This window comes from Felis catus, chromosome A1 (assembly GCF_018350175.1).
Source record: "Felis catus isolate Fca126 chromosome A1, F.catus_Fca126_mat1.0, whole genome shotgun sequence".
NCBI lineage: Eukaryota > Metazoa > Chordata > Mammalia > Carnivora > Felidae > Felis > Felis catus.
In genome coordinates this window covers 27240738-27264162 of record NC_058368.1, presented here as the reverse complement: position 1 = coordinate 27264162, position 23425 = coordinate 27240738, and the positions used below count along the sequence as shown (strand labels likewise).

The window sequence follows — 23425 nt, the reverse complement described above, 5'->3', positions numbered from 1 at the left end:
CAACAAAATCCCTACCTTCCAGTAATATTTATTTAGGTAGATGCAGATGTTTATGGGCCATATGACTGAACAGATTTCACATTTAATGAAAGATTAATTTATTCATTTAATTATTATCTGAGGCAGTACCTGGATTATGTCAGCACTCTGCCAAGCTCTGTAGGAGGAATAAATATCAGCGCAATATGGCTCCCGCCCTTGTCACCTTCTAGCCTTTGAACAAAGACAGGACAAGTAAAACAAAACAAAACCAAAGCAGGATTGTGGTAAGTGGTGCCAAAGACAATACGACGAGAATTAAAACGAAGGGGAGAATGCTATGATCCAGAGCCCCTCTAAGACCCTCAGAAAGGAATCGGAGCCAAGATCCAAAACAGGTAGGCAGAGGGTAGAACAAGGGAACTTTGGGAATGGGTGAGCGTGTGTGTGGATATGTGTGGGTGGAAGGGGAGCAAAGGCCCAGTGAAGGGAAATACAGGTGTTGTAAAGGTACCTTGCAGTGGCTCTGGAGAGCTTAAAAGCAGAGTGTGGGGCTCGGGGGACAGGCAATGCTGGTTGGAGTGAGAGCAGTCCAGGGTCCTAAAGCCCCTACGCTTTGTTATTAGATGTGGGATCAGTAAACTAGTTCTGAAAGATATCCAAAAAAAGCACCATCAACTCCTTCTTCTGTTTTTGTTGTTGCTTTTTTGATATATGGGGGGTGGAGGTGGGAGGGTGAGGTTGTACACTTGGGTTTTACAACCTCTGTTTCTGATTCAGGTAGTTTTTAAAACCAACTTAATACCTATCAAAATAATGTATGCCTACAGTTTAAAAAAGCAAATAGGGCTATTGTTGTACTTATAAAGGCCTATAACTAAAAACAGAAATCCCCTATGCCACCTGTCCCATCACCCCTTCCTGCTCCACAGACGAGACCACCTTTTTGTTTGTTTTTATTATGAAAGGTAGTTATTTGCCAGAATGAGCTTGCTATATAGGTAAGACTTTTGCCCCACCCCGTTAGTTACTCTCAGTTTGATAAATCTATGGGCTTGTCCAGAGGACAGAGGCTGACCAGTAACTAACCCATCACATCCCACAAGGAGGTTAAATCCTGTCATGGGAGAGAAAACTATTTTCAACTTCCAATTCAGATATTTAATTCCATATATTTATTTTTTAATTTTTTTTCAACGTTTTTATTTATTTTTGGGACAGAGAGAGACAGAGCATGAACGGGGGAGGGGCAGAGAGAGAGGGAGACACAGAATCGGAAACAGGCTCCAGGCTCTGAGCCATCAGCCCAGAGCCTGACGCGGGGCTCGAACTCCCGGACCGCGAGATCGTGACCTGGCTGAAGTCGGATGCTTAACCGACTGCGCCACCCAGGCGCCCCTTAATTCCATATATTTAAATAACATGCATATACTGGTATCTCTTAAATTGTCATTTAAGAAATGAAAAAAAAATTATCATCCTCCTTATCCCATCACTACCTCTTGACATGCTTCTTCCCCCAACCCTCCAGTGTGTTAAAGTATTAATTTGGGGCTAAATCAAAATTCTGTTTACAGAATTACAAAATGTGTTTATAAGGTTTACATTGTTAGGACTATATAATAATTGTTTACTACACATGTAGTGTAAGAATACACTTCCTATTTTGTTCAATATTTCGTTTTTCTTGGTGGCCTTTTTTTCTTTCTTTGTGTGTGTGTGTGTGTGTGTGTGTGTGTGTGTGTGTGTGTGCACCTATTACTGCTCCTGAACTTTTCAAAGGAACTTTAAAAGCCCTATTAAACCGTTTTGTTTTTGTTTTTGTTTTCATGATCAAAGCCATTAGTTTATCTGTCACATCTATTCTTCCCTCAAGGGGCCGCCCATCTAGACCATCTGGTCTAGCGCTTTCCCAGGCCAGCTGCCCACCTGTTGTCCTGGGGCTTCTTTTTAACACCATCTTGCGAAATCCCTGCGCCTCTCGCCTGTGTTGGGTCCCCCGTTTCCTGGATCCCATGGTTTCCTCTTTCTTGGTTTACATCCTCATTTTTGTAGAGCACATTCTCTAGTAGCTTCCTGAGAAAAGTACATGGGAGGTAAATTCGTTGAGACCTTCCTTGAGTGTCTGAAAATGTCTTAATTCTACTCTGGTGCTTGCTAGTTTAGCTTGTAATTGAATTCTAAGTAAAAAGTCATTTCCCTCAGAATTCTGAAGGCAGAATTGTCTTCTAGCTTCAACTATTGTGCCTGAGGAGTCTGGTGACATTGGTATTCCTGATCTGTTATATATGACCTGTCTTATTTCTCTGGAAGGTTTTGGAATCTTCTTTGTGATCCCTGATGTTCTAAAATCTCAGACTAAAGAATTTCAATGATTCTCTATCCATTCTTAGCCATTGTTCTGGACCCTTAAAATATGGAAATTCCTTATTGTTCCACTTGAAATTTTTCTTGCATTATTTTTTAAGACTTTTCTCCTCACCATTTTCTTCTGTTTTCTCTTTCTGGAACTCCTATGATAAAATGCTGAACCACATGGATGGATCCACTATATTTCCTACCTTCTTTTCCCTCTTCCCCTACTGACCGTTTTTGTCTGCTAAGCTACTTCCGAGAAAGTTTACTTGACTTTATCTTCTGCATCTCTGAATAAGTTTTTTTTTGTTCTGTTTTTTTTTTTCACTCCTTTATTTTTTATTTTATTTTTTTACTAAGTTTAATTTCTAGGAGCTCTTATTTTTGGACTGTTCCTTTTTTATAGGATACACTTTTTATTTCGTGTGCTCTCGTCTTTCTAAAGATACTTAGGTTTTTAAAAGTTTTTCTTCTACTTCTGAGTTATCTATATTTTCATTGAGTGGCTCCCAACTTCTTTCTCTGTTTTGATCTCTATATTTTATTCTATATTTTATGTTGGGAGCTATACTCAAATATCTGGTGACTCTATTTATATTTAAGGCTCACACACACACGTACATACATGTACACACACACACACACACACACACACACACACACACACACCTGGGAACATTGAGTCCCTAAAAGACTGACTAGAAGCCTCAAGTGGGGGCAGGGCATTTTTATTATCTGGAAGGCATCCTTGTGAGGTAGCCGGGTGAGGGATCCAGCTATTTTGATGAGGACTCCAGACGTCACTCAGATCATTTCTCAGGTTGTTCAGTTTCTCTAGATCAGAATCCTTCAAACTCTTGCCTAAAGAGCCTGTCCCTGGCTCTGGGTGCTCTGGAGCTATGCTCTGGAATAGTCCAGGAGGGTCTAACCTGCCATCTATGGAGTTTCATTTAATTCCCCTGGCTTCACCTCTCCATCCTGGGTCTTGCTTCCCTGAGTCCAGCACATCTCTGATTCACTTTAGCCCAAGACTATGCCTCAATCTTCCGGCACAAATGGAGAACTATAGTGACAATGTGATGCAGGCAGAGGAACACAGTCTCACAACTCCCTATATACTACCTTCCACCAATGACTGCTACCTATTCTGTAACTCCTGTGACCAATCCCCTTTTGTCTCATCTTCACACCCTTCCATGCCTCCCCAGGGCCCTGCAGAATGAATTTGCAGGCTTCTCTCAGTGTGCCTCAGTTCCCGCTCCTCCATCACTGTGCCATCTTCCCCAAATCTGCTGATATCTCTCATTTAACAGCATCTCCTCCTTGGTTTGGTCTCTCTTGCTCTCGTTCTCTGTTTTTCTTTCTGTAGTTTTTTTGATTTCAGGGAGATGTATGGAATAAAAAAGTATGAATGCACGTGTTCAATCTGATAGAATACAAGTTTCCGGTCTTAGAAATCTTCCTTGGGTTTTACATACTTACTATGTACTCTAATCTAATTTGTTTATCCAGAGAATTTTAGGTTACCCAGAATCAACTACTGACTACCAGCCAACTATTTTTAGGGAGGATGTTGCCAAAATAATTTTAATTCTCTATTATTTTCAAGGGAGTGTCATGCAAAGTGGGTTGAACTCCTCTACAAATTTATCTTTATGGTTCCAGAAGTTTGGACCAATTTGAGGCAGACACTACATCAATTTCTTAGTACGTAGGAAGAAAGGTAAGCAGGAAGGGATGAAAGGAAGGGGGGAGGAAGGGAGGGGTGGATAGAGTGGGGAAGGAAATAAAAGAAAGAGACATCAAGAAAAGGGTTTAAAAAAATAGCAAGATGACTGGCCCAAATAACTACTTTAAGAAAATCTAAGTTTATTAAGTAAGAAAAGAGACGGCAGAAAAGTCATCTGACTTTAAGATAACTCTCAACAATGATCACTCACTAGGAAGGCAGTCAACTGATGAAGTCACTAAATGTTTACCGTGAAACTCCATCTACTCATTCATTCATTCGTTCATTCAACAGCATGTACTCAAAATCCACATTAAAAAACATCATTATCCAGCAAAAACAGTCAACATAAGAAATTCTCACAATTATATGCCCACTATCTTCTAATTATGTTCTTGTCCTTTTATTGCCCTGAAAAGTATCTGGTTTTGGTTTAAGAATGCATGCATATATGTATGTACTGATGTATATTGTACATATTCCTTACCTCATTCCCCAAATAAATGTAAGGCAGTTTGCTGGTTATCCTTTTAATATATTATTTTTCTTGAGTACATTTCTTACAAATTTGTCTACCCAAAGTGATGTAATTCTCCGTATATGATGCCATACTCAGTTATGGACCAATAACTTTAAAAAAAAATAACTATGTTGTCAACAACGATGCTTCTAATGCAGCTGTGATCATATCTTTCAGCGTGGTCAGATTGAAGACTTTGTAGTCAGACTGACCTTGTTTTAAATCCTAACTCTTCCACTTGCTGAATCCATGACCTTCAGAAAGATAATAATCTCCCCAATAGGAAAACAGATAGAGTATTGTCTATTCTGCAGGTTTTTCTGAGGATTAAATCATATGATGCATCTCAAGAGCCTGAATATTGGAGGTGCCTGATAAATAAAAACTATTAAAATCAGAGCATCAGGAAAACCTTTCACTCTCTAGAAGTACATCTTTTCTAAGTGAATGGTTTTCGCTTCCATTCTTAGGGGTCACATCACTGGTAAGCTGGTCCATTGGAAGCAACTTGTGAGTTACTGAGGAGTGATGGGGATAAGTTCTTATACGTAATTAGGGAAACCAATATGAACGTGCGCGGGGGTGGGGGTGCGAACAGGAGGCCTGGAAAACAATTAAAGGAAATACTTGACTTTGGATCAGTTTCTTAACCTTTTATTTAACCTGCAAAATTGGGAGGCTGGATGGAGTTCCTCCAAATATTGATGATAAAGAGTTCTATGGTTAGATAGTTTTGGGAAATGTGTTTGTCTCATGCCCTCCCCCACTCGAGGTACCAGTTTGGTTTGGCTTTAGCTGGCATATTACAAACTTATTTGCCTACAGATCATCCTTACTTTTTTTTTTCAGGCACTACTTAACATATTTTGAGAAGGGCGAAGGGTTGACCTGCAACTTTCCATTCTATAATGTTTCTCTGCGTTTTAGGAACTCAGCTAAATGTTCTAGTTAAGGGGAAAAAAAGGGAAACAACATGTGTCAGAAGTTTTATTTATGGATGATTTCTTCTGAAGCAGCATATAACTTTTAGAGTGGGAGAAACGTCTATCATGACTTTGAGGGAATTAGACATTTCTAAGTTTGGTGAACATCTCATCTGCATGGTGCCATCAACATCTCTGACCAACAACACACTGACTGGACTTATGACAGTTCAGTGGATTTCATTTGGTTATAAAGACAGATTACTGGGACACATCTGGTAATTTTGGCAATCAGTGAATGAAATGAATCAACAGGGTAGTGATCGGACTGGCTGTTCAGTGATCAACATGACCTGAATGGAAATAACTGTGGGATAAGTTAATCCTTAGGCTGCAGGACTGTATCATGATACCAGAATAAAACCCACATGGGCATCCATGGTGAATAATTCTTAATGCTATAATTACAAATTAAACTGCTAAAGTTATTTGCTTCTAAAATACTTTCACTGTTTCTATCAACCTACCAACATTTACTTTTATCTGAAAGGAAAGGGCTGTGCTATATGTTGCTGCGAATAAACGGACGTAGAGCAGGAAAGAGGCCAAAGAACCTACCAGAAAACTATCCAGGAGCCAGATGCTCTGTCAGTCACTTTCCACCTAGCCTTCAGTAAGTCTTTGTTTTCTTCCTTGTAAAAATAACTATCCTCAAGGAGCTTATAGCTAAGTTGATTATATTTACAAATTTGAGATTTTCATTTAATGCCTTCTTACGTTACAAAATCATTCTTAATTTATCTACATAGCAGAGATAAAAGTGAATGAATATTTTGATGTTCTTTAATTAATTACATGAAATAAAGCCCCCTCCTTCATCTTAATTGCAGGAATTCTAACACAACCTGTTGCACTGTTTTCCCTTTTTTCTCTTGATATGTCTCTTTCCCCTCAAGGCTGCCAAGGTTTTCAAGTGTTCTAATTATTTCTCTTTCTATTAAGTACTCTGTCTCAAAAACATACTTTTCCTTCTTCTCAAAAGGAAATTTATCAAAAAACAACACTGGGGAATCCAAAGAATGAGTGTATTGGTGGTAAGGTGGCCAACGATCCTGGTTTGTCCAGTACTGATGGGTTTCTCCCTGTGTGGGGCTTTCTGGGCTAAAACTGGGTCAGTGTCTGATGAACCATGACAGTGGGTCACCTTGATTTGTAGCTTAAGAGATCTGGATGCGGCGTTGGATGCCTGCATCAGAAAGTTGCAATTTTAATCCCCCTATTAGAATTTCTCTTCTTTCGTTGCCAAACAGCTGTAGAAAGCAATCAGACACCAGATGGATGAATGAATTTAATGACCTTTAAGTTTCCTTTACACCAGTGGTTTTCAATTCTGGATTCTTACTAGAATCATCTGGTTAGCTTTTTAAAATGATGTTATTCCCTGATTTGGTCTGAAGGCGAATCCCAATCATCAGAATACGTGTTCAAATTTCCCCAGTGGATTCTTATGTCATCTCGGGCTAAAATCCACTACTTTCATACATTCTGGGTTTCAAACTACAGGTCTAGTAAGAGCCATTCAAAGAAAAGAGAAATCTCCTTTATGAGCTCTGACTTTTTAAATATTACATGCAAGTTTCCATTTCACATTTAAAACAAATGGGAACCCACAAACTGACCTTATAGTTATTCACCTAAGGATCGTGATATCTAAGTTGTTGTCTTACCATGTTTTCATTCTGACCAACAATCACCACCATCTATTGACTTTTTTTTTTTTTCCATAAGAAGCTGTATCAGGCCCTATGGGGCCACAGAGATTTAAAACTCAAGTTCTCTGTATGACACGTGAAACGTGACTAACTTATGGAGCCACCAACCTCAAGAGGAGATCAAAGAGGAAACGTCTATGGCCCAAGATGGCTGGAAGGGCAGCAGGTAGGGTTTAAACAAGGCCTTGAGGACGGGGTGCGGTTTTAGTTAGAAGGTCAGGAAAGGCATTCCAAGCAGGGAGAAAGACACTTTGGGGGTGGGTAAGAAGCAAATAATATAAATATAAATATAAATATAAATATAAATATAAATATAAATATAAATATAAATATAAATATAAATATAAATATAAATATAAATATAGCAAATATAAATATAAAATAATAAAAATAAAAATAAAATAATGCAAATACACCTACAAATGCTAGAATTCACATTCTGTGCAATGCAAACCATATCTGGGGATGCACAGAGCTCAATATGAGGCCAGCTGAGGAGCGAGGGGTCATAATTACCCAATCACTTTTTTGGTGGTGACCACCCGTGACACTGCAAAAGAGAATTGGACTGGCCGATGAAGTAGCTGGTTAAGGACAGGCATAAAGACAGGCTTGGAGAACAAGCCACTCACGAAACGGCAATAGCAGAAGTCCCTTCCCTCTCTCATGCTGGGCCCACTGAAGAGACCTAATTGCCCAGACATCAAGGCGGATGCTCCAGCAGTCATTGCTGAACTCTTGAGGTTCCCACTCTAGCCAAGCAAATGATTATTTAACATTGAAGGAATACAGTTAGAACAGAACTCAAGAAAAAGTTGTGCGCTAGTTGTCACGTTATATGATTACCAATCATTGGCTTTCAATTACTTTTATAATGCAAGGGTCTTTTTTCTGGATTTCAGAGTTAAAGCACTACTGTTCCATTTGTCTTTGCCTCCTAAAATAGTTAATTTTCCTATTTATTCCAATATCTGGTCTTCATGGAAGATATTAACTAAATGTCAATGAATGATCTGGGTATGCATCATCTGAGGAAGTCAGTTGGCAAAATTAACATTTAGAAGTAGGCACCACTGGTTATTTCACACATTATTAACTTATATTACAATTCAAATAAGCTTACAGCTGGCAAAAAAAAAATCTCTTCTGTAAAGTGATCTCAAACATAATAGGCTTAATCAGAGATAAATTAAATTAGGCAGCCATGCATACTACAGCATATTAATTCTGAGTAGTTATTAAATACATTTTCTGTTATCAGTGGTGTGAACAACATTATATGCAAACAAATTCTTCAAGAGGGTAGCAAATAAAGTTTATGTCTGGGATGCTACGTGCCTGACATTTTCTCATGCCTTCCTACACTGTTAAATAATCTTTCCTGCTAATGGTGGCACCAGGTTTAGTTCCCATAAACAAGTCAACTCCACTCCCAGACAATTAAAGCAAAAGAACAGCCGACAACACGGCCAGGGTGCTTTGGATTTTTCCAAAGGGAACTTTCTATGGCAATTTTTAAAAGAAGGCATTAGTGAGTCACAGCTCGAGTAAAACTGTCCAAAGTATAAGGTAGCGAATATTCATTACGTTAAAAAATGACGCATCTCATTCTGTGTTTTGGGTCACCTATGTTCCCTGAGAGTATTTAAAGAAGACAATTATTAAGGTTAAAGGCTATTTTGTAAAGACGATCCTACCATTCTTTCTTTCCTTAAATAGCAGCAATCTAAACCATCAACTAGCACTCAGATTTCAGAAGCTAGCAAACAGTGCTTTTGTGAAAGAAAAAGATACATCTAAGCTTTTGTACACACACACACACACACACACACACACACACACACACACCCTTCTCCTTGATATACCTCTGCCATATTATCTTGTTCTTTTATTAATCAATCAGGCCCTTTAATGCCTGTGTCCAGAAGCAATTGAAGTTACTAGGTATGACCACCCTCCCACCCCCAAGTCTGAGAAAGGCACTGGAGTTTCTTCGCGCTTTGCACATTTAAAACTCAATGTAAGGTGACAAGAACATTAAGCTGCCCAGTGAGCAAAATGTGAAACTAATCGCTATCTGTTCTTACCCGTGGGTACAGTAATTGGCAAATTAAAGTGCCTGAGGATAGCTGGCCCACCTGCATCAAAAAAGCATCACTTTAAAACAGCTAATGAAGATGAATGGACGCAGCCAGCTTTACTGACAACTCCTTCAAACACCAGAAGACTGAAAAGGCAACATGAGAAGCACCCATTTACTTTCCTGTAAAGTACACACCATGTAGAACTCTTGTTATTTAAAGGAGTAAAATCCAAAATAAAGGAGTAACATACAAACTCCTTCCATGTGTTTTATACACATAGGGGTTCAGCTGAGGCTATCCCTTGCTCCTCAAAACCCAATGCTTTGCGTTTTAAGCTGAAAAACTGGGTTCAAACTTGCCTACTAAAATGTTGAGTTTGTAGCTTTATGACAGCTAGATTCAAAGGCGTGCACATACCACCAAAAAAGGAAATAAGTTCGTTTTAATAACTTTGCTACTGTTCGTTCAGTCATCCATTTGTTTGATACGTACTGAACAACTACTGTGTCCGAGGCAAGAGATGAACGATGTCTCCTTAAGGAGCCTGTCAACCACTGGAGCCAAGATGCCTACACACAGCTAAGAGGGACTACATGTTATCGTAGAAATACTGCCAGAGCACCTCTCTCCCCTTCCAGACTTTGGAGGGGAGAAGACTCTTCCACTGAATTCTAGGATGACACAGAAGGCGCAGAATGGAGAGTTTCTGAGGCTGAACAAACTTGAGAAAAAACTAAGCTGAAAGAACAGCACAGGTAAAATCAACAAGAAGGTCATGGTCTGCTTGAAAAAAAAAAAGAAATTACCTTCACAATACATGAAGGAAATAAATACGGGAGGCAAGAGATCAACAGATGATGAAGATACCTATGAAGATAAGCAAGGGTGACAATATGAAGGGCACTGGAAGACATGTCAAGGAGTTTGGATTTCGTTCTGGAGGTGGTTGTTTGCAACGCTCGTGCCAGAAAACCTTAGAGTTAGGGAGGGGACGGAGGCAGACGGAGAAGGCATGGAGGGAGAGGGAGGCCAGGTAGTCAGGACCCTGGGTCCCGCAACTCTGTTTCAACCACAGAAGTTCTGCTAGTATCTGTTTTATATCAGGTCTTAGTTTTTTAAGGAACTTATAACATTTCAAATGGTTTTAGATTTACAGGAAAGTTGCCAAGGTGGTACAGAGTTCCCATAAATGTCTCACCTACTTTCTCCTAATATTAACATGTTATATTACCTTGGCACATGGTCATAACCGAGAAACACACACTGCATTCGGGCATCATGTCTCTTTATCCCTTGTACACACGCCTTGATGTGTAACAGTTTCTCAGTGTTTCCTTGTTACTCATGACCTTGACAGTCTTGAGAAACATTAGCCAGGTATTTTAGAGAAAGTCCTTCACTTTGCTTTTGTCTACTGTTTTCCTCACGACTAGACTAGGGCTCCAGGTTTTGGGAGGAACGCCAACAGAGGCGAGGTACATTTTTCATCATGTCCTATCAGGAGGCGTGTGATATCAACCAGGCTCACCACTTGCGACACTAACCTTAATCACTAGTGTTTACCAGGATTCTCCTCTGTAAAGTTACTGTGTTTCTCCTTCATACATGATCTTATTTGGAAGTCAGTCACTAAGTCCAGCCCCCACTGAAGGGTGAGAGTACACTCCCCTTCCTGGTGGGAGCCATATATGCCTATATTATGTGGAATTATTTTATAAGGAAGATTTGTCCCTTCTACTCCAATTGTTTACTTGTTCGATCATTTGCTTATATTAGGATGAACTCATATATATTCATTTTATACTTCCAATTGTGACCCACTAGCACGTTATCTATTTTGTTGCTCAAATTGTTCAAGCTTTGGCCATTGGGAGCTTTTTTAGGTCATCTCTTCTGTCCCTTTGACATACTCCCATTCTTTTGTTTTTTGAGCAGTTTATTGCTTTAGGGAATACCAAATGCTCCAGGCTTATACTGTATTTTTGCTGCCTCAGCCCTAGAATCAGACATTTCTCCCAACATTCACAGTTCCTTTCACTGGAGGATAACGTTCAGACACCATTTAGGAAACCAGTATTTGGGCATCAGTATGCTAGCCGCCACTGGGACAGCACTGCCCCCAGGCCCTGTTAGCAGAAAGAGCTAGGAAATTTATGTATACGTTCAAGCCCAGGTATTCACCTATAGCTACAATTGTTCCTGTATCTGTCCATCTGTATACATATTAGGCTAAACGTGAGTTCGTACTTGACATGTCCAACTCTAGTCCTGCACTAAAGGGTTCATTCTTTCCAGCCTTCCCTCCTTACTTATCTGCAAATGCCGCACAGAGAGAAATCTGGCTCTCACCATCTATTTATCTTTTGTTCATCTCTAGTATCTGAACCTTTTTTTTTTTTTGAAAACAGATTTCCATTCTTTAAAATAATAGGAAAAAAAGCCTAAAAATAAATATTGTAAGAGAAGGTCATTAAATTATTTCATGTATAAAAGTAACACAATTATATTTATATTTTTAGAAATGCTATCCTGAGATGAGGTAAGGATAAGTGTTTGGAAGGATGCTCCACGTCCTTCCACATGGGAAGGGCCTTCTCGCAGCGATGGAAATACAAAAGCAGGAATCAATTTGAGAGGGGTTTTAGAAGATTAATGCACAGAAGTGATTAAATGTGAGAAGTGAGACAGTGAAGTCAGACACGAATGAGGATTAAATAATTAGGAGCACGGTGTGCTTTTATCTGAGTTAGAAAATACACTGGGAAGAAATGGTTTGGGAAGGAAATAACTGAGTCTGGGGCATTTTAAGTGGAACATCCACGTGGACGTGCTTCGAAGGCATCCTGGAATACGGTTCTGGATTTGAAGAGAGTTATCCAAGATGTAGAAGTGAATTTCAGGGTCGTAAGCCCAATAAGGAAGATGGAAAACTTTGGGCCTGGATGAAAAGGCCAGGGATGCATGAAGAATAAGCAATAGATCAGGGGCAATAGCCTATCCAACGTTAATACTGACAGATACATGCTGAATTCTAAAACAAAGCATAGAAAACGAAAAGGACTTATGAATTATATAGTATATAGTGCTACATAAGTATAACAGCATTTTTTTTTATCATTATCATCACTGTAATTGTTCTGTTTTTACCAAATCATTTCAAGTTTTTCCGGGCACACAGGAAGACTATAATTCCCAGTAACCCTTGCATTTAGGTGCAAACATGTAACTGGTTCCACTCAAAGGAATGTCAGTTGCCACATGTAGCTCTAGTCCTGAGAAGCTTCTGCGGGATCCTCTACCTCATTGTCTATTTCACGGTCTATTTCATTGATACCGGGTGTAAGATAAAGTGAGAGATGCAAGACTAAAAGAGAAAAGCTATATGAGGCACTTAATGGATAAATAAAAAACTTTTGAAAAAATTAAACATCCATTTATTATAAAACACTAACCGACTAGGGACGGAAAATAACTTTTCCAATCTGATAAAAAGCATCACTGAAAATCCTACAGATAAAATCGTACTCGATTTTTAATACAATGAAAGAGTCCTCATAAAATCAGAAGCAAGGCAAGGATGCCCCATCTCACCACTTCTATGCAACACTGTCTAGGAGGCTTAAACCACTACAATAAAGTAAGAAAAAGAAATAGAGGATAAAAATTAGAAACAAACAAAACTGTCCCTATTTGCATAGTTTATATTAAAAAATCCAATGAAACCTACCAAACAATAATTATAACTAGTAAGTAAATTTATAACATCACAGGGCAGTCTTATTTTTATATTGAGATATAATTCACATACCACATTTCACCCTTTTTACGTGTACAGTTCAATGGTTTTTGTTATATTTACAAGATCGTGCACCTATTATCCTTTTCTAATTTCAGAACATTTTCATCACCCAGAAAGAAAACCTGTACCATTAGCACTAACTCCCTATCCCAAGTCCCTGATAACCACTACTCTCCCTCCTGTCTCCATGAAGTTGCCTACTCTGAACATTTCATATAAATAGAATTACATAATAGGCGGTCTTTTGTGTCTGACTTCTTCCCCTTGGCATTTTGTTTACCAAGTTCATCCACATGGTAGCATGTATCCATATCTCATTCCCTTTTTAAAATTTTTTTAAATGCTTATTTTTAAGAGAGAGAGAGAGAGAGAGAGAGAGAGAGAGAGAGAGCAGTGGAGGGGCAGAGAGAGAGGGAGACACAGAATCCAAAGCAGGCTCCAGGCTCCAAGCTGTCAGTACAGAGCCTTACACAAGGCTCTGACTCATGAACTGTGGGATCATAACCTGAGCTGAAGTGGGACGGTTAACCAACCGAACCACCCATGTGCCCTTATTTCATTCCCATTTTTGGCTGAATAATATTCCATTTCATGTATATCCATTCATTAGCTGTTTCCTATACTTAGCTGGTTTCCTATACATTAGCTGCTATACATTAGCTGGTTTCCTATACTTAGGGTTTTAGGAATTTACTGCTATGTACATTTGTGTACAAGTTTTTGTGTGAACACGTATTTTCAGTTCTCTTGGGTCTATACCTACGAGTAAAATTGCAAGGTCAAGTGGTAACTCTATGAATAACTTTTTGAGGAAATTCCAAGCTCTTCCAAAGTGGTTGCAGCATTTTACATTCCCGCCAAAATGAAAAATGGTTCCAAATCTCCACCTCCTCACCAACGCTTATTATCATCTGCCTTTTTTATTATAGTAATCCAAGTGGGTGTGGAGTGGTATTTTATTGTAGTTTTCATTTGTGTTTTCCTAATTACTAATGATGCTGAGCATCTTTTCGTGTACTTATTGATCATTTGTATATCTTCTCTGGAGAAATGTCTATTCAGCATTTTCCCTATTTTTAAATTGGAGTATTTGTCTGTTTATTGCTGAGTTGTAAGAGTTCTTTGTATATCCTCGGTTCTAGACCTTTACCATATATACAATTTGCACGTATGTTTTTTCCCACCTTGTAGGTTTTCTTTTCACTTTCTTTACAGTATCCTTAAATGTTTTTAATGTTGAGGAGGACCAATTTGTCTATTTTTTCCTTTTGTCGTTCATGCTTCTGATGTTGTATCTAAGAAACCACTGCCTAATCCAACGTCATGAAGATTTATAGTTACGTTTCCTTATAAATTTTTTATAGTTTCGGCTTTTACATTTAAGTCTTTGATTGATTTTGAGTTAATTTTTACGTATGCGGCGAGTAATGGTCCAAGTTCATTGTTTTGAATGTGAACATCTAGTCCCAGGACTGTTTGCTGAAAAGACTATTATCCCCCGACTGAGTTGTCTTGGCACCATTTCTGTAAATCAATTGACCATAGATGTATGGGTTTATTTCTGAACTCCCAATCTATTCCATTGATCCATCTGTCTATCCATCTGCCAGTACCACACAGTCTTCATTACTGTAGTTTTGTAGTAAGCTTTTAAATCTGGAGTGAGTCCTCCAACACTACTCTTTGGCAAGGTTGTTTTGGCTATTCTGCGTCTCTTGTATTTCATAGAAAGTTTGGAATCATCTTATACATTTCTTTTAAAAAGCCAGCTGAGATTTTTATGGGGATTGCTTTGAATCTGTAGATACAGTTGGGGAGTTCTGCCATCTTAACAACGTTAGGTCTTCGATGATCGTGTTGCGTCTCTCTAATGATTTAGGTCATCTTTGATTTCTTTTGACCATATTTTTCAGTGTTCACCGTCCACATCTTATGCTTCTTTTGTTATATTTATGCCAAAGCATTTTGGGTTTTTTTTAATGCCATTTTAAATGGAACTGTTTTATTTTTTCGATGGCTCATTGCTGGCGTAGAGAAATATAACTGATCTATCCTGCAGCCTTTCTGAACTCATTTATTAGCCCCAATAGTTTTGTGTATGTGTGAATTCCTTAGGATTTTCTCCATATAAGACTGTGCCATTTGTATACAGAGTTTATTTTATTCGTCCCTCCCTAATCCAGACATCCTTTATTTCTTTTCTTCTTGTATAACTGCCTTGGCTAAAACCTCCAGTATATTATTGAATAGAAGTATCAAGGGCAGGTATCTTTGTCTTGTCCCTCATCTTAGGTGGGAAACTTTTTCAGTCTTTCACCGGTAAGTATGATGTTAGCTGTGGGTTTTCATAGCTATCCTTTATCAGGCTGAGAAAGCTTCTTTATATTTCTAGTTTGTTGAATGTTTTTATCACGAAAGGTAGTTTGTTAAATGTTCTATGTCCGTTGAAATTATCATATCGTTTTTGCCCTTTTCTTCTATTAAAATGGTGTTCCACATTGGCTAACTTTTGAATGTTGTACTAACCTTGCATTCCCGGGATAAATCCCACTTGGCCATGGTGCGTAATCCTCTGTACGTGGTTTTTAATTTTATGTGCTAGTATTATGTTGAAGATTTTCATGTTTATATTCATAAAGCATATTGGTCTGTAGTTTTCTTATATTTTTCTGATTTTGGTATCAGGACAATACTATAATTATAGTTTTATGTATTCAAAGTAAGCAATTAGGAGATAAAAAATTAAATTTCACCTAAACTATTAAAAATACATAAAATTCTGAGGAATACAAAATAAGAGGCATAGAAGAATTTTACACTGAAAACTACAAAATGTTGTTGAGAAATGTTAAAGCAGACCTATATAAGTGGGGAAAGAATGTCTGTATGCTTATGGATTGGGAGGCTAGTGGTGATATTCAATTCTTCCCGAGTGGAGGCTTGGATTCAACATACTCCCAATGACAACGCCACTAAGCTGATCATTTTTAGAAACCGGCAAGCCAATTCTAAAACGTATGTAAAATTTCAGAAGAACTAGGAGATCGGAACCAATATTATGAAAGAAGAACAAAGATGGAAAGCATATACCATCTGCCTTGAAGACTTACTATAAAGCTCCCATAATCAGTATAGCGTGGTACTAGCATAGAGAGCAACAAAATAAATGGAAGAGAATAGAAAGGTCAGAAATAGAGGCACACTGATATGGTCACTTGATTTCTGAGAATAACATGAAGGCAGTCGTTCCATTAGGGAAAGGAAAGTCTTTTCAACAAACAAGACTAGAAGAATTTAATGTCATATACAGGAAATAATAAGCCCAACCCTGACCTCACATAATACACAAAAGTTCATTCAATACAGATCATAAATCTAAATATAAAACTAGAAAACTATTTAAAGAAGCCATAGATTTTTTTTTTTTTTTTTTTTTTTTTTTGCTTTGGGGATAAAGTTATTTTAGGATACAAGGAACAGTGTTCATAAAAGGAAAACAGTAATATTACAACCCCCCCCCCCAAATTAAAACTTCTGCTCATCAAAAGACATCATTAAGAGAATGAATAGGCACCGTTAAGAAATAGTTATAAAGCGCATATTTAAAAGATACCAACAACCCAATATTGAGACGGGAAAATAATTTAAAAAACGCTTTAATGTTTATTCATTTTGAGAGAGGGAGACAGAGCATGAGCAGGGATAGGGGCAGAGAGAAGGGGAGACCCAGAATGCAAACCAGGCTCCAGGCTCCGAGCTGTCAGCACAGAGCCCAACATGGGGCTCGAACATACAAACTGTGAGATCATGACCTGAGCCAAAGTCGGACGCTTAACTGACTGAGCCACTCAGACGCCCCTTTAATAAACATTTTATAAAGAAGATCTACGAATGGCTACTAAGCACACAAAGAAGGTTTCCACACGAGTTATCAAGTAAAACACGTATTAGATAACAAGGAAATACCACTAAAAACCCACCAGAGTGGCTAAAATTCAAAAGACTGACAATACCAAATGTTGTTGAGGATGTGGAACTAAAACTATCATTTGTTATTGGTGGGGATGTAAAATGGTGCAACTACTTTGGACAAAGACCTGGTAATTTCTTACAAAACTGAATATGCACTTAATGACCTAAACTTCCACTCTTAGATGTGGAACTAGTAGCAATGAAAGCCTATGTTGACAAAAAGCCTCGCTCAAGATTGTTCATAATAACTTCATTTATAATAGTCAAACCTGGAACAAGCATAGGTGTCCATCCAAGGAAGAATGGATAAACTGTGGTATATTCATATAACACGGTATCACTAAGCAGGAAATAGAAATGCCCCACTGATAAACTCCGGGACAGAGTCATCTCAGAAACATCAAACTGTGTGAAGGAAACCCGGCACAAAAGAGTACGTAGCGTATGATTCCGTTTCTATGAAGTTCTAGAACTCGAAGTAATTTACGCTGGGTGGTCGAAGAGGGCTGGGGATTTGTGGGGAAGGGGTAGGAGGGAATTTTCTGAGGTGATGTAGGTTTGAGCAGCACAAGGGTAGGCATTGTCAGAACTCATGAAAATGCAAACTTAGGATCTATGCATTTTATATAAACACATATTGTACCAAAAAAAAAAGAATTATAAAAAAATCATAAACTTTGAATTCTGGTAATGATATATAAGCCAAAGGATTGTGTGTGTGGGGGGGGGGGGAATGGTGCTGATGTCTAAAACTTACTTTAAAATGTGTCCCAAAAGAAGATGGGTTCATGGGTGGACAGAGGGATGGGATGAGAGTGGTGGAGATATGAGTGTTCACTGTAAATTTCTTTCAACTTTTCTGTACGGGTAAACATATTCATAGTAAAATGCTGCAAAACTATCTTTAAAAACGGAGTCTTTTGGGGCGCCTGGGTGGCGCAGTCGGTTAAGCGTCCGACTTCAGCCAGGTCACGATCTCGTGGTCCGTGAGTTCGAGCCCCGCGTCGGGCTCTGGGCTGATGGCTCAGAGCCTGGAGCCTGTTTCCGATTATGTGTCTCCCTCTCTCTCTCTGCCCCTCGCCCGTTCATGCTCTGTCTCTCTCTGTCCCAAAAATAAATAAACGTTGAATAAAAAAATTTAAAAAAAAAGAGTCTTTCATAATAAATAATAAATGAATTTTAAAAATCAAAAGAAGAAAGCCTCACCAAGCTTGTAAGATACTAGTCATGTGAATCTGGCAAGGTATTTAGATAGTCTACATCTAAATGTCCTTATGTATAAAATGTGAGTGATAAATAATATAAATAATACCTTCTATACAGGATCGTTAAAGGACTATACTTGATATATGTGAAAAACAGTCCCTGGCATAAAGAAGCACTGAGTAAATGTTTTAGGGACTATTTTCAGTGAGCATGGAGTGCCTGTGGCCATAAACCCACAAAAATAAAACGTCTCAGAAACAGAAGAGGAGGACAACGTTTGCACATTTTGTGAAAGCAATTGTTATATTTGCTGTGTAGATAAAATCAGATTCACTGTGATTTTTTTCCTATGCATAAATGTCATTTATTAGGACCTCAAAGTGAATGAGCTAGTAGAAAGGAAATACTATATTTTTGAAAACCCATAAAGCATATTTTTAGACATGGTATTTCCTTGACTTTCATTCCAGGAAAACACTAACACACGGCATGGAGCATGCTGGGCCCAGAAAAGAAAGCCTGCCAGATGCCACGGCAATAAATAGAGTGAGTCCTTGGAGAGGAAGCATAAAACGAGAACATGTAGCATTATGTCTCCCAAACCCTTCCCATCTGGTATTTGGCCCACTGAAGTCGTGGGGTTTTTGGAAATTCACCCTTGTAGGCCACCTTTAATTAATTTTCTTATTTATTTGTTCAGTAAACATTTCAATCACAGCCCACTCTGGGCAAAGTTCTCAGCATTGCCCTCTAGGACTTAATGAAAATGAAGCTGGGTGAGGTCATCTTAGAAACAAAAAGTTCTAAATGCAGTAAAGCTAAGAGGATAGTACTGTCTATACCTGCCACGTCCTTTTTCAACATTCACTTTAAAAATGCAATTTTAGCATTTTTAATCAACAGATTACGCTACTGCGTATTTTCATAAATGACAGAAATCCTCAGGAAGGAAGGTAGCAGAATTTATGTGGGTTATATCTTTGCTGAGAAGTGTATAAGTAAAATTACATTTTTATAAATTGTATTTTCTATCGTGTTTATAAATATTTTTATAAATGGATATTATAAACGCAAGTGGAATTTCTTAATGTGATATCTTTTACTAAACTGCAATTTAGTGATGTCTCTAAATAAGAAGAATGACCTCTAGAATACTGAAAGTTGTTTCATTTTATGACTGCTGTTTCTTGGGTTGTCAAATATACATACTTATGATAATTCCAAGAAAGTGTGATTAATCGATTTTTACCCAGGATTTTAAAACAACAAAGGAAATCCTTTTAAATGAAAGGAAAAGTACATTCCATTCCCTTAACTCATCTTTATTTTGGGATTACACTTTCTCTGCTAAAATTTAGGATGGAATTTCTAACAGGGATGGCATTGTTCAGTAAATAGCATTCCTTTGTGTGCGTGAAACATTTCGACTGAATAAAAATGGTCTCAGACGTTTTAATCTGGAAAACTTTTGCCTATAGTATTTATTCAAATGTTGTCCATATTTTCAGGAAAGAATTTAGAGAAATGACTTTCTCATAAAAATATGGCGTTCGCTTGTGTCTGTTTAAAAAGGAACTCCCTCTCCTACCTCCAGTGCTCCCACGCACACACACACACACACAAATCCTGTGCTATCAATAGAAGCTAAAGCTAAAGAAACACTGGCTGCATGCCAAATTCTGGGATAATAGGGAAGAGAAAGCTGGTAGGCAATCACCTCTCCCAGCCCTTATCTTTTTCTCCCACTTATCAGTCTGGGCTGGGGGGCTGCAAGGTCCATTCTCTGTGACCTCTTTCTTGACTGGAGACACAAGCTGTGAGTCAGGTGCCCTGTACTTTAATGTCTTACTATTCTTTCCCTTGAGTGAAACCTTACTGTTGAGGGGAAATAAAATGTTACACGTAAATGAAAAGACTCAGTCACTTGTAAATCACCTTCCTGGGTCTCACCACCAATACACCTGCAATTTTAAAACACCGGTTCAATTTAAATAGTAATAAATTTGTCAAAGAAGTATATTGAGACCTATATTCAAATAAAGCTTACCACTGACTTTAGGTTAATATACTGGTTTCTAAAATAATACAAATGGCGTAGAATGGTCAAGGGCCAAACTTCTGTTAATTCCTCCCAGTGTGGATCATCTTAGAATAAAATGATTAGGGGGAAGTTAGGGATTCATGAAGCAGGATGGAGAGGGTTTTGTTGTTAACAGTTGTTGAGGCTTTCACTAGCCAACAGCTTATACTACTGCATTTATATAACTGTCCTTGAGATTAAACATCATGTGATTCCAACAAGTGTGTTCTTTCTGGTTCACCCAGATTAGGGTGTTAATTTTGTCTCTTTCAAAAGCATCCTTGGACTTCTTTGTCCTTAATTATTCATGTCTATATCTCAGGTGGTAAGAGCACACTTGACATTTACAGATTTTCTGGGTTCCTAACACTTACCAGTTTTGTTTTCTGCCTAGACTTGTTAGCCTAATTTTGTCCTCAACACTTTTAGGAATAATGCATTATTTCCCCTTGCATTTTGCACAGTTGCTTATTGAGGAATCCAAATTTAGGTTTCAATTTACTCGAAATGAACTTGATGATCCTCTCATCTGAACCAAACTCCTGAGAGTTTTTTACTGTTTTCCCATTCCATTTCAAATTTTGACAGATACTTTCTCAAATTATATTTGAAAAACCTGCAATCCAACATCATGACCAGCTGTCTTTCTGCCAAGCCACTGATGGCCTTGCTATTCTTCTTTCTTTCCTTTTTTTTTTTTTTAATTCTATGGACTCTAATATAAAAGTAAAGGAAAATAAATATAAAGGGATGAGAGTAGGCCCATTACTACCAGGCACATTTCCTCATTTTCTTCTGCAACTCCCATCTTTGTGGTTGGGATCAGGGCAGAGCTGCCCCACTCCTGAGAGAGTGAGCCTGCAGAGGAAGGCGAGGAAGGCTACAGATTTGGTGATAATTTCAGTCGAGTCCCAGTACAACAACTTGGAGGCACACAGATGGACAGAGCAGACATTTTACTTCCTAAAGTAAAATCTGCCGAAATAAAGGATGTACGATTTACTGGAAATTCCACCACACTTATTAACAAACATGCCAAATGAGAACCCGAGGCCATCTGCAGATCTATGATTACAATGGATACTGATAAAAATCATAATTTAATGTTAGAAAATAGCACTAATGAGCTCATATTGGGAATATCTGGACTGCTAGAATAAGCCCTACTTAAAAACATATGTGGGTTAAGATCGAAAGCATTTCCCTGCTGATTCTAGACATACAGGGAAGTCCAAGTGTTATGGTGATGCCCAGCACAGTAGCTGTAAGTAATGTGAGCAAGAATTTCTGACAGAAACTCTATTTTCTGAAGACTTATACTCAGTTACAAAAGTCTGCTGAAAGCTAAACTCGGCCCAAATCTTAGCTTAGCAGAACTCCATCAAATACTACAAAAAATAAAGATCGAGGGGGAAAGAACCCTACAGACTTGACTTTCAGAAAAGACCAGGACATTGCTTGCAAGGGAGACCAAAGAAAATTCTCAATACTTATTAATCTTTTCATATAGAAAATTTCATTTGGCAAGTGGTAAGATAATTTACAGTATAATAATTCCCAGCATCTTGAAGGGAATAAATAATTAAACAGAGTGAGAATTGAACCCAGGAAAGGCTCTGCCAATTCTAGAAATAATTGCTTTCACTCTTGAATTTTTCAAAGTTGCATTTTTTTTTTTTAGTGGTGTCAGTTGGGGCAGCCCACAGTCATATACAAAAATATGATTGACCCCCCCAAAATAAAAGCTTTAATCTCTTAGAATAACAAAACAGAACAGAATATGAGAAGAGTGTAAACTCTTATATACACAGCTTTTAAATTTTTAAGGGAGTAGACCCTTGTTTTATAGCCCTGAACAATCTGGGAACCCGAAACAGAGACTTTAATTCTAATAACTCTCGAAAATTGATGCTCTCCGTTAACTCTGATCTTCCATTTGTTTTTAGACTTCAGTTTTCAATCATAGGAGGTGGAAATATGCTGAAGTTAAGTGTTCTAGTAAATGAAGGATGATTACTAGGAAGGCTAAAATACCTCCAAGTCAAATGACCACACAACCTCTACAAATATTTATTACTGTAACCTCTACAAATATTTATTACCTTGTTTATTCATTCAACCATTCAAAAAGATTTATTTAGTCTGCACTAGGTAAAACACTCACAAAACAACCCTAAAATCTGCTAAAAACAAGTACACATATATATTCCTTTGAGGAATTTTGATAGTGCCCTTTTTTTTGAAGACACCAGGCACTAAACAAATATTTAACTTTACATCTTGAAACTGTTAACATCATATCTAACTTTTTAAAATATCGAACACACATTTTTCTAATGTTGTTATGAAACCAAGAGACAAAAGGAAACGTTTGGTTGGTCGAATGGAAAAGGAAAGTCCTCCCAAAACTAGCTGACCTCCAAGATGATGCAAATACACTTTAAAATCTCTCTCTCATGGACACCAACTGCACCTCAGCGTCTAAGGGTTGGAAGTAATCCCTTCTTCCTTCTTGCATTCTCTCTTTGTCTTTGCTCTATTTCTTTTGTCTTTTCTCACTGTTTGGACACATTTAACACTTGTGTGAGATGGAAGCCACATTGAAAACTGCCCATCGGAAAAATCAGGAGGGAGGGATGAAGGCACATCTAACAGTAACAACAAAACAAAATAGAAAAGCTTGCTGACAAGAAGGAAGAAAAGGTTTTGTAGTATGTTTTTTTTTTTTTTTCAACGTTTATTTATTTTTGGGACAGAGAGAGACAGAGCATGAACGGGGGAGGGGCAGAGAGAGAGGGAGACACAGAATCGGAAACAGGCTCCAGGCTCTGAGCCATCAGCCCAGAGCCCGATGTGGGGCTCAAACTCACGGACCGCGAGATCGTGACCTGGCTGAAGTCAGACGCTTAACCGACTGCGCCACCCAGGTGCCCCTTTGTAGTATGTTTTAAAGAACAAATACTTCCCGGTACCTCTTCTGTGGAAGGCAGGATACAGCAACACCAC

The 23425-nt window shown here is 38.2% G+C and overlaps 1 protein-coding gene across 16 annotated transcripts in view; it reads right to left on the bottom strand.

The window, feature by feature from the left end:
* Positions 1 to 23425, bottom strand: part of ENOX1 (ecto-NOX disulfide-thiol exchanger 1) — a 579959-nt gene that overhangs the window by 270272 nt on the left and 286262 nt on the right. For 14 of the 16 annotated variants that reach the window (XM_023251799.2, XM_023251828.2, XM_023251820.2 and 11 more), the window contains one exon: positions 1909 to 2055. The exons of the other annotated variants lie outside the window; for them this stretch is intronic. In XM_023251799.2, the coding sequence (XP_023107567.1) occupies positions 1909 to 1996 (88 nt within the window). In that variant the 5' untranslated portion in view covers positions 1997 to 2055. The remainder of the gene's footprint in view (positions 1 to 1908; positions 2056 to 23425) is intronic. 16 annotated transcript variants of the gene reach the window in all.